Source organism: Vigna umbellata, chromosome 5 (genome assembly GCF_029865625.1).
Source record: "Vigna umbellata cultivar VRB3 chromosome 5, Vumbellata_1.0, whole genome shotgun sequence".
NCBI classification, from domain to species: Eukaryota; Viridiplantae; Streptophyta; class Magnoliopsida; order Fabales; family Fabaceae; genus Vigna; species Vigna umbellata.
Window position 1 is genome coordinate 64,146,279 of NC_142169.1, and position 13,330 is coordinate 64,159,608.

At 26.5% G+C, this 13,330-nt stretch overlaps 1 protein-coding gene and 1 pseudogene across 1 annotated transcript; both read right to left on the reverse strand.

Annotated features, from left to right (window-relative positions):
- Positions 1-1,174: 1,174 nt before the first annotated feature.
- On the reverse strand, positions 1,175-1,663 carry LOC124819670 (hydrophobic seed protein pseudogene; annotated as a pseudogene).
- A 4,453-nt stretch (positions 1,664-6,116) lies between these two features.
- LOC148198802 (hydrophobic seed protein-like) lies at positions 6,117-6,724 on the reverse strand. Its single transcript, XM_088115244.1, has one exon. It carries the CDS (start codon positions 6,674-6,676, stop codon positions 6,350-6,352), a length of 327 nt encoding a protein of 108 aa, XP_087971370.1. The 5' UTR covers positions 6,677-6,724; the 3' UTR covers positions 6,117-6,349.
- Between the last annotated feature and the right edge of the window lie 6,606 nt (positions 6,725-13,330).

A 13,330-nucleotide genomic window follows, 5' to 3' on the forward strand; every position in this document is an offset into this window, starting at 1 on the left:
ATGTTTTAAAAGAATTGTGAGCTTAGAATAATAAAGAAACTTATTTTAGCTTTCCAATGTATCAACTTTAATCTTTAAGTTTGTACTGTGAAGAGATAAATATAATATAGTGGTGAATAGTTAGTAAATATTTTGTGAATGAAAAAATAAATATACAAATTTTTATATAACATATACAAAATATACTAAAATTAAAATAAATTGTTATTTTTAAAATATTAATTTATATATATTAAAAAAATTGGGGGACCCAATCCTCAGACCATGAAAAACTCTAGTCTAAGATGGATAAACATTCATCTTTAGAATTAATTTTTCCATTTTCTTTATAATTAGTTGAAGGTTAAGAAAATGAGGATTTGTGTTTTTAATCTCATTTTTGTTTTCATAAATGGGATTAACTTTTCAAATTCAATTTTTTTTTGAAATAACATAGTTAGAGATAATTATTACATTCAAAATATTATTTATTTTAAAACTAAAAGATTAGTTATGATTTTATTTTAAAAAAACATCAATTGAAAGAATAATTGTATTTAAAATGTTATTAACCTTAACTATTCAACTATTTAAGATTATTGGTATACTAAAACAAAAGTTTTATGAAGATGAAATGAAAGAGATTCAATATTTTAGTCATGTATATAGGAAAAATGAAATATACTGTAACGACTTCTATAGTTTATAACTTTCAGTTATGTTAGGGAAAAATAAAAATATTGTAAACTTTGTGAACGTTCTGAAAGTTAAAATTTTAATTAACGCCTAAAACCACTCTTTAACAACTACATTATAATAATATAAATGTATGATTGATAAATTAAATAAAAATTAAATCTAACTGTATATTTAAATGAGTTGTCTAAATATTATTGTTCTAAATTAAAATAATTATTTTTGTAAGAAAAATAAAATAACTACCATGTAAGAAATTAGTTTATGCTCAATCAATAATAATTAAGGAAGACAAGTTAAGAATATTGATTTAGTTTTTTATATAAAATTAAGGATAATAATACTAATAATAACTTGTAAATTTTCTTTTAACATGCTTTGCATTCTTCAGATTTGATTCAATGTTATATTTATTCTAAACAATTATATTAGTAATAACTTCTCATCTCTTTATAAATAATATTTTTTTTCGTCAGACGATAAACAAAGATAGGGAAGATTAAGTTAAGATCTTCATTTATTGGTAATAATATTATAGCGCCCACAGACATATAGATGTAGCAGACATGATCCTTAACTTAAAACGTAAAAGAAGGAAAATGTTAGGAAATAAGAGAGCATGTGAGACATATTGTGTTGTTATGGTGGGCAAGTGTAGGTGGTGGTTTGGCGTCCACAGGTGTTTAATAGAAGGTTGAGGAGAATGTCTAGGTCAACCTTGATAATTCCGAGGTCGAGCTTGAGAACGGCACAGAGGCACACGACGGCCTCAAGGTCAATAAGACCACCGAGGAGGGGACAGCAATTGGGGTCAGGTTTATAAGGGGGAACCAAAATGCTGGCGCAAATATGCAATTTCGGACACTTAACTGGTGGTGGTGATGAGACACACTTAGGGGTGTTGCAGCTAAGCGCTGAAAAGAGAAGGAGGTTGAGGGAGAGAAGAAAGGCAACACTCTTTGAACCCATCTTCTCTTACAAGTGCTATTCTTTGTTTGTGCAAGTACCTTAAATTTCACACACAATTTATAGGCAAAGAATGTGATGTTTGTTCCATACTTAACTAGTTCCGAGACCCTTACCTACGCATGGGTCGGTTATTTTTTATTTTATTTAATATTTTGGTTATAATATAAATAATATAATTATTATTATATTTGAATGGAACATTTGTATTGTTGTGATTATTTATAATTTGTAAATACTGGAATAAAAGGGTTAATAATATGAAAAAAAATTAAGTTGTGAGTAGAATTGTGAATTGTAAATTTTGCAATATGAATTAGGTTGTTGCATATTTATGAAATGTATTATTAAGTTGATGCATATTTACAAAATGTGCTATTAAGTTGATGCATATTTATGAAATGACATAATATTTTTGGATAAGTGTGTATACTTACAAATTCATCTAATTAATATATGGATAGACTCACTACTTGTCTAATTAGTATATCCATAAATTTGTCTAATATGTACTTGTAGATATGTCTAGTTAGTGAGTGGACATATTTATCTAATGATTTTTTTTTAAACTCGTCTTATTGGTATTGTATAAAGAGACTCGTCCAATATGTACTTCAAGACTCGTTTAATTAGTGAATTGACTAATTCAATTAATATGTATTGCAAGACTCGTCTAATCAGTGCATGGATAGATTCGCCCAATGTATATTGCAAGATTCATCCTAATTGGTTAAATGAACATCTCATCTAATGTGTATCGCTAGACTTGTCTAATCAGTGTATGAATAGAGTCATCAAATGTGTTTTATTAGACTCGTGTAATTAATGAATAGATAAAGTCATCTAATATGTATTAATAAACTCTATTAATCTATGTATGGACAAACTCTTCTAATATATATTGTTAAATTCATCTAATGTGTACTGCAAGACTAATATAATCAATTGAATGAACAACTCGTCTAATGTGTATTGCTAGACTTATCTAATCAGTGCATGGATGGAGTCATCAAATTCTTAGACTTGTGTATTTAGTGAATGGATAGACTCATCTAATATGTATTAATAAACTATACTAATTTATGTATAAATAAACTCTTGTAATATATTTTGCTAGACTCATAATAATTGTATGAACACACTCGTCTAATATATATTTATAGACTCATTTAAACAATGTATGAACAAACTTGTCTTATAAATATTTACTAGTGCAAAACATAGATTTTAAGATGACATTATAGTTTTTATAATCCACCTATCATAATAAGTGAAGTAGTGACAATTGTAAATATATGAGATTTTCTAAGTCGGTTATCACTAGAATAGTCTTAATACGTGGGTGGAGTGATGACTTTGTAAAAAAAGTACAATAATTTCTATGCTTGTTATAATTAGAACCGCTATAATAAGTGAGAGCGATGACAATATTCTAATAAAATACATGTCTTTTTATGTCAGTTATCATAAGAACCAACATAATCTATTAATTTCATACTTCCTTCGTAGCCTTCTCAGGCACACTTAACATTCACAACTCTCCTCCTCTCTACACCCTCGTCTCCTTGTTACACTACATTTCACCCCAATCTCCTCCTCACTTTGTTGCCATCGGTCTTTCTTTCTCTTTGGCTTGGTCGCTCGCTCTCACATTTGATAAATGGGTACTTTTCTCTCGTTTAGGATTTTCTTTATTCCTTATATTTATCTCTTTCTATCTCTTAATCAATATTTTAGGTTTCTAGATGGTCGTACTCTTCGATAACAAGATTTAGAAGCCTAACCATGAAGTTATCATCGAGGACATAGGTGTCCTCTACCAAGTTTAATGGCAACTTCCACTTATATGACTATCCTTGCATCAAACTTGTTTTTACACTTCTCGTACTTTTTTCCATTATTCATTAAAGTTAAACTAGTTAAAAACATTGTGTATTCTTTCAAGTCCTTGTGGATGACAACTGTTGTATTACAAACTATCAAATATACTTACTGAAAAAATTGATTGCATTGAAGCATCAACGTATGTAATGTGTGTTTGTGTTAAAGCCTATATAGTTTGAAATAAGGTGAAATTTATGGGTGGTGATTAGTAAACACATGATTTAATAGCAAGTAGAACTAATACAAAATTTTTCATCCACGTATGTATGACTTATACGAATCAAATGTGAAAAATGCACGTGACATTTTTATAATTATAAATTACTTTTGTTGAAACACTAAAATAACTTTTTGTGGGGACTTTCTATGTTGGGTCGAGATACATGAGTTTGGGCCAATGATGATTTTTGTTTCATGATCTCATGGTAGGTGTATGATTTCTAATATACGAGTCAATCTCTAAATATGGAATTGAATCTAGATAATTTTATGCTAAAAATTATAGATGTGATGAATTAATATGCCTATTATATTGTGAAATGTGTAATCCGGTACATAGCTATATTTATATTACATGTCAGTATAATATTATTACAGCTTATCTTCACTAGTACAAAAACACTCTATAACGTCAGTGTTTTTCAGCCTTTCACGTCAAATTCAAGATCCACGTCATACTGGGAAATGTTAAATTGACGTCGAACATAGAACAATTCGACCTTTATATTAAAACAAATTAACGTCGAATTTTTTCAATATTCGACGTTAATAATTTTTTTTGTATTTTTTAATTAATTGTGATGTTTTCTACAACTCTACGAGACCTGAAAAACAGAAAACAACAAATTTTAGTTTTTGGTATTTTATAAAACATGAACTATGAACATGTAGTATCAACAACAAACAACAATAACAAACAACAAAGAAGTTCAATCAAACAACAACAACAAACCGGTTCAACCAAACAACAACAAGCAAGTTCAACAAAAAAACAACAAACAAGTTCAACAAACAAGTTCTTTAAAACAAAAACGAAAACTAACCTTCAAAAGGTGGGTTCGTCGAAATAAAGTGTTGTCACTAGTGAGAGAGAAAACAGAATACGCCTATGAGAGGACAAGAACACGAAAATAATAGGTCAAAACAAACGAAAATCATAATTAAAATAGTTAATTAACATGCATTTGTAACAAATGAAAGAAAGATTACATGTGATGGTCGTCAAACTTCGTTCCAAAAAAGTTCGAGCAGAGAAGAGGGTACTGCGCGTTAAGATAAAGTGAATGAATTTTCAATCTTTCGCTCAAATTTTTATATAATTCACTAACCTTTTAACGTTTAAACACTAGGGGGCATTCGATGTTTTATATCTTTTTGACGTTTTACAAAAATTTACCCAATGTAACAAATTGACGTCGAATTATAATTCTAAATGACTTTAATAATTGCATCTATTTACAAAAATGTCACCGATCATTTATACGCTGTTTTTGTACTATGCTTGTTTTTATTGTGTTTGTGATTTATCCACTTGTTCGTACATTGTATATGAACATATAATTAACTGAGGAATGATATAGATATAAGGAGACTACATATTAATATTTTCTTTTATGTTTTGTGCAAAACTTTATTACGTAACTTTTGAGAAATATGGTAATACATAAGTTATACTACGCAGTTGTTTAGTTTAATATTAAATTTGAAATACTCTCAATTAGCATAATGATTCGATTAAATTGAAATGTTACATAAATTAAGATATTTTTTAAGAAAACTAAATAAAGAGTAAACAATAACATGTAAGTAATACAGTCTATAATAATTAACAGATATAAAATTAAAAGTATTAATCTATTTAGGCTTAATTAATGATTTAGTCTTCTAAATTTTGGGTTTGGTTCGTTTTAATATCTTTATTTATTTTTATTTAATTTAATCCTCCAATTTCTTTAAAAGTTCCATTTTTTTAGGTTAAACTTCTTATAAAATTGGATAACTAAATTGAATTTAAAAATAATAAAAGAATCAAATGAACTAAAACAACGAATTAGAGACTAAATCACTAATTAAATTATTTATTTATTATATAAAATTAGTAACAATAAATAATTTTAAATTTTCTTTTAACATGTTTTTTTTTGTGGGACTCCCATCATTGTCATGCTTTTCATTCTTCAAATTTGATTCTATGTATATATTTTAAATAATTATATTAACAATACAACTTCTTATCTCTTTATAATTAATATTTTCTCTAACGCAATATTATATTATATTATATTTATATTATTTTTCGAAATAGACCCACTTAAAACATAAACAAATTTGTGCCTTCTTCTCATTCACCTAGTCTCCTTTCATGCTCCGATTCCTCTACACCATTAAGCGGAAAATCAAATTGAAAGAACAACTTTTGTTTGGGCCAAAGATCCCAAATATTTTTCCTTTTTTCATTTAACGGAAGATAATCCAAACTGATTTTAATTTATCACTACTAGATAAATTAATAAGCAATTTAATACATAGAAAGTAAAAATACAAAAGCTAAAAGAGAGACAGACAAACAATCTAATAGAACCTTGAACCAGTTCATGAATGAACAAAGGACTGTCAGACCTTGCGATGAAAAAAGATAGGGAAGATTAAGTTAAGATCCTCATCAAGAAGAACAAGAAGAGCACAAGGTAACAAACGTTAATTTATTGTTAATAATATTACAGTGCCCACAGGCATATAGATGTAGCAGACATGATCCTTAACTTAAAACATAAAAGAAGGAAAATGTTAGGAAATAAGAGAAGATGTGAGACATATTGTGTTGTTATGGTGGGCAAGTGTAGGTGGTGGTTTGGCGTCCACAGGTGTTTAATAGAAGGTTGAGGAGAATGTCTAGGTTAACCTTGATAATTCCGAGGTCGAGCTTGAGAGTGGCGCAGAGGCACACGACGGCCTCAAGGTCAATAAGACCACCGAGGAGGGGGCAGCAATTGGGGTCAGCTTTAAAAGGGGGAACCAAAATGCTGGCGCAAAGATGCAATTCCGGGCACTTTGCTGGTGGTGCAGTTGCAGCGGTTAGGGTGTTGCAATTGACCATGGTAAAGAAAAGGAGGTTGAGAGAAAGGAGAAATGCAACGGTGTTTGAACCCATCTTCTCTTAGGTTTAATTGGCGAACAAGTGCTCTTGTTTGTTTGTGCAGGCAGCTCACATTTCACAGACAATTTATAGGCAAAGAATGTGATGTTTTTTCCATCTTTAATTTTTGAGTATGAAATGGCCAGAGTTTGATGTAGGGTTGAGTTTATTATCTTTTATTGATTAAAAATGATTATATTTATTACTCTTTTCTTTTCAAAATATAGTATTTTCATTTCTTTCTAGTTTTAAAATAATAATGTTTAATATTTTCGTTAAGCAATTTTTCTAGGTATATTTTGAGATTTTTTTTTTAAGTGTTACTTTTAAATTTTAAATTAATATTCATTAGTGTTTTGCAAATTTTATTTTTAATTTATTATTTAATATTTAAAACTATATATTATTAATATTATATATATATATATATATATATATATATATATATATATATATATATATATATATATATGGGTTTGCTAACCAGACTCAGAGTATTTAATGTAAATACGTTAATGTTTTTTTCTTATTTATTAATATAAAAATGTTTTTAAAATAGAAAAACTTCATGTCTAAGAGTTTCATTTAATAAGATTTAAATTTTATATCATTTTTTATAAGAAGGTGCTATGAGATGTAATTTTTAAACATATAATCGTAAATATAACCATTCACTGTTAATATATTATTCAATAATAATAATTAATAATATTATTATTATAACCGTATTAACTCTGCAAAAGTTAACATATAAAGGTAATTTAGAAGTTAACAGTAGTTTTAATCAATAATGAATTAATTAAATATTTTTCAGAGAACATTAAAGTATAATTTTGAACAAGTAATTAAAGTCATGTTCATTGCAAAAATGGTGATAGAAACTTAATTTATTTTTTTTATTTCTATAACTTGATTACAATTTTTTGTTTCAATATAAAATGTTTTAAAGGTCTTTCATTTAGTAATAATCTGTCTGAAAAAAATTTGGAAGAAAAGTTGTTTTTAAGTAACATATTTTTTTATTTTTATAATTTATGGTTTTATTTAATTTTTAATCTTAAATTAATTTTATATTATGTTAGTATTATCTAATAGAGAGTTTTTATAAAGTATTTTATGGTGTAACGAATATATATTCTAAATTGTATTGGAGAACAATTAAACGTATAAAATCTTAAATGTAGCATTTCATATTAAAAATGTATTATGAATATACTATAAAATTCAACGGATTAATTTTGTATTTTAGCCGTTAATATATTATTTATGATTAAAATAGTTAATAAATTTTAATAAATAAAAATAATAATTAATTAATAAATTATTGAAAAAAGTCGAATAAAAGAGTAACATGAAAAATTCAAAACAATGTCTTACAAATTGGGACGGAAAATTTACAACTTTTTCCTACATACAAAACTAATTATTAACATTCATATTTTGTATTTTTAAAAATTATGTTTAATTAGATTTCTTTTTAAATGTATATTTTTGTTATATGAGTTCTTATTCGGATACTGAGCATAACTGATAAGTGACAAGATTTTAAAGAGGTTAGAGTTAAGTTCTAAATGTGAGAGTGAATGTTTATTAGTAAGTAAATATATTTTAAGAAATATTAATTGTATTGTTAGAATTAGCATGAATTGTGAATTTATATGTAGTTTTATCATTTTGAAAAATACATTATATTAAATTTTAGATGTACGTTAAGCTTGTAATTGCATCTGGGTCCACTGTTTTAGCCAGATTCTTTCGTTAAGTGACAACTAATTTTAGTATAAGAAATATATTTCTTTTAAGAAGAGGAGATATAAAAGATAAAAATTTATATTTCATAATTATACATAAAAATTAGATTTTTATCGATTAGTTATTCGTTGGTTTAATAGTATTTTTTAATTTTTACATTTGTAATAATAACTCAATAAATTTGATTTATTTATATTTGGCTTAATATGACATGTATATATTTTAAAAGGATTCAATTTGTTCTTTTACATTAAATCAAGAATCACTAATTCTATAAAATATAAGAACCATATTAAATAAAAAAATAAAATAAAAACATTAAATAAAAAATATATAAAACAAAATTATTAAATCAATGCTATAATTATAAAGACAAAAAATACTATTAAGTCTTACTCACTTGTAGAAACAAAATATATAATTTCTTTAGTTTATTTTCTTACTTCTTTTTAAGACGTGTATTAATTAGACGAGTGTATATGTATACTGATTATATTGAGTGAGTTTATCGATGTATTAATTGAATGAGTCTAACAATGCATATCAAACTAATCTTTCCATATACTGATTGAAAGAATATAGCAAAAAGATTATAGGAGATTGTCCATATAATAATTAGATGAGTATAACAAAATATATTATACAAGTAATTTCATATATTGATTATACGAGTATAATAAAAAATATTAAACAAGTATGTGAATACATTGATTACATGAGCAAAGCAAAATACATTAGATGAGATTATCAATGTATTTATTAAACTAGTATAGCTAGTAATACACATTAGACAAGTTTTTCATCACTAAATTAGACGAGTCTATTAATATAAAAATTTGTTCTTTTATCGCTTAGATGAGTTTATTCAAACATTTATTAGATGAATATAACAAAAAAACATTACACATGTCTAGTAATACACATTAGATGAGTCTATTCATATACTGATTAGATGAGTATAACAAAAGGTATTAGACGAATCATTCCATACATTGATTTTTTATATGCTTTAAGAATACATATTAAATAAGTATGTTCATACATTGAATAGACGTGTCTTGTAACATACATTAGATGAGTTTGTCTATAGACTAATTACATCTATATAACAATATATGTTAGACAAGTTTGTTCATACAGAAATTAGATGAATTTATTAATACACATTAGACTAATTTATTCATTATATGATTAAGCGAGTCTTGCAATTAGGGATGACAATGAGTCGGGTCGGGTACGGATAGTGTCTACCCGCTACCCGACCCCAAAAAAAAAATCTACCTGTTACCCGCTCGCTACCCGCATGGATACAACTTTAAAAAATACTCGTGAGTATTTCAAAACTCGCGAATACTCGCAGGTATCCGCAAACCTACAAATATTTAAAAAATATATATGTTTATAAAATATTAAAATAAAATTATAAAAAAATATATAAAATATAATATAAATTAAATTACATATAAATTAAAATTTAATTTTAATTAAACTTAACTTAATAAAATATAAATTAAATTTTTATTTTTATTTTTTACAAATACGGATAGTATAATACCCGCACCCGACCCATTTATAAGCGGGTATTAAAATACACACTACCTGCAATATACATTACACAAGTTTGTCCATACACTGATTAGACGAGTCTAACCATACACAATAGGGGAATCTATCCATATAGATTAGACGAGTCTAACAAGATATATTCAATAAGTTTGTCAATGCATTGATTGAATGAGTCTAGCAATTCATGTTACATTAATCTAATTATCCACTAATTTATATTTTTAGCGAGTCAATTCTACTTATCTCTACATATTCTTTGTATTTTTAGAGAGTTTATATATAAACTTATAAATTATTTTTAAGGCTAATTCTATTTAAAACTTAATTATAAATTTAAAAATATTTATTATTTTTTTCTCGATCTTTAATTCTCTTAATAAATACAAACCAAAAGTAGACTGTTTAAATCTAATTTAAAATAATAAAAAACATACAAGTCAAGCTTCTCCGACTGCACATCAAACATAATTCACTTGAATCGTGCTTCAGGTGCACAACTTTACTTAAAGATAAATTCGTGTTTTTTTTTATATATATTTCAATGCATCACCAAATTTAATTAAAGAAAAATAGTATACTTTTACCTCGACTTTATTAAAAAAAATAACGATAAAATCGTTTTATATAATCACGATTTCTCTAAGATTTTCAAACTCTTGAAATAAAAAATAACTTCTTTACTTCGTTTATTTATTGATAATTTTGAAAAAGAATTGTGGTAGATTGGTAAATATTGTTAGAAGTGGACTTGAGGCCTAACTCATCTCCACAAAACCGGCTTGTAAGGTGAGGTCTGCACCCACTTATATACTTTAATTTGGCCTTATCTCTAGTCGATATTAGACATTAATGGGTGGTCCAATAGCAGCCCGATAATGGGTGGAACAATATGCCCAACAAACAACCAATAATGCTAGGATAGGCTCTAACCATAGCTCTGATACCATGTTAGAAGTGGACTTGAGGCCTGACTCATCCCCACAAAACCGGCTTGTAAGGTGAGGTCTGCACTCACTTATATACTTTAATTTGGCCTTATCTCTAGTCCAACAAATATTCCTCTTATTTTCACGGTGTGCGAGAAACTAAACCCTCATCAATTAAATTATATTATTTTCACTTTTAACTTTTAAAAAACCGAGGAAAAATTAATAGGAGAATTGGAAAATAAAATACAAAGATTAAAATTAAATAATTTTTTTTGTTTTAATTAAAAATGAATAATTTTAAAATAAGAAAATATAAATTATTTTATTTAAATTGAAAGAAAAGTATTATTATTTTATTATTATGATTATAAAAGGCTATTACAACTATGGTTATCTTATGGTGATACATAATTGAACGTGAGACTGTTACATTTTTTTTTCCAATATATCATATATTTCTTATTTATTTATTTCCAAATATTTTTCATTGAACTTTACTCGTTTAACTTTGTCCTCTTCTCTCCTTCAAACTCCAATATCCCATCCTCTTTCTGCGGTACATAAGGTTCTCTTCTGAGTGCCAAATGCAAGAATCATGAAATTGCAACAAAAACTACCACTTTCTCATGCACGGTTGGTGATATGGGTGTCCTAAAACTGTCCAATTGTAAGTTTGGTATGGAATGCTTGCAATAACAAATAGATAGAGGAGCAGAGAGTGAATCCAAACAGTAAAAAATCATTTTTTACAGCATAATTTTTGTAGTTTCAGAAAAATAAAACAGAACTTAGCTTGGAAGAAAATATATGTTTATTTGTTGTTGATCAAAGAAAAAAACACCTTTCTTTAACTAGTGGAGGCATTACAATGCTATCAAGCATCCACCTATATATACACACACTTATACACATATTTTCAAAAATGTCATGGTTTTAAAAGACTTTACCTAGATATATCAAAGTATAGACTTTAGTTCTAAGTTAAACCAAAGCCTATATCCATCTACATATGCCTTGGTCTCCTCTCACTCTCGTTGTTTGTTCTCCTTCTTGATCTTGTTCTCGTGACGACTTTGTTTTGAGTTGTTAGTACTGATCTTAGTTTTGGACTTCGAGAAGTAGACTTCATTTCTTAACCAAAACTTATTTTCTCCTTTTTTTTTTACTTTATCTAGATATGCTTCAGTTGTAAAACTAAAGCATAACATAAAAAAACTCGAGGTCACAACTCATTGTTATACAAGTGTTAGGATGGATTACATAGATGTAAATGTGACTTAGCCACTAAATTTTGGTTATACACAAAGATTTGTGGTTTATAAAAAAAATGTTTTGAATGCTTGAACTTGAATGGTATTGAATTTTGTTTGATGAATGATTGTTTGAAATGTTTTGAATTGAGTATTTATTAATATGTTATGTTGATATAGAGATTAGATGAGTTAGTTGTAGAGTTTCATTAATTTAGGTTTTGAATCCTTCTTTATGATAGCTTATGAAATTTATATAAACAAAAATAAGCATACTTTGAGTTACTAATGTTGAAATTTGTGTAAGTAAAAGATAATGTTTGAACAAACTCTAGTTTAGATTGATGATTTGAATTGTTTAAAAATAGTATTACTAAAATGGTTTTGAAAATATATTTGAAGATTGATTTTATTATATTGCTAAAATTTATTTTTATGATATTTTCACGTAAGTGAAAGAGTATAAACTGCGACTTTACTTATTTTGGTTAAGCAAAAATAAAGTTAAAAATAACACTGGAACTCAACTCAATTTCTATTCAATTTTTACTCAAACAAACATATGTTTGCCAAGTTAAAAGAATTCATCTTTTCTTTTAGTAACTTTAGTTCATTAAATGATAATGTTTTTACAAATACAAATTAAATATTAATTTTTATATGTAATTGATTTATGATTTTATTTAAATAATTTATATTATATTATAATGACTAATGAGACTGATGGACTTTACATAATGGAATTTGATTAAGTATTGACAGGTTATATCTACACAGCATTCAAGTTTTTAATAATAGAACTTAAAAAAAAACTATCTCTATGTTATATTTTTAATAATTAAACTTTGAAACAGTTAAAACATTAATACAAACATATCATCGGAATAAAGATTCGACACTAGTTAGTTGAATTGTCATACGACATATATAATAAGCTTGACCTAATTTCATACTCCAGTTCACTTCATGTTTAAGCCGGAAAGCAAATTGTAACGACAACTTTTAGTTCAAAAGATGGAAACTGATTTTAATATCATTACTAGAACAATCAACGCCTTTTCTACTCAAAGATAGTACAAAACCCAAAAGAAAGAGAAGCAAACAACTTAATCAGTTCTCAACCAAAGGACTGTTATCATGTTTCAGAAGCAGGACGATAAACAAAGCGAGGA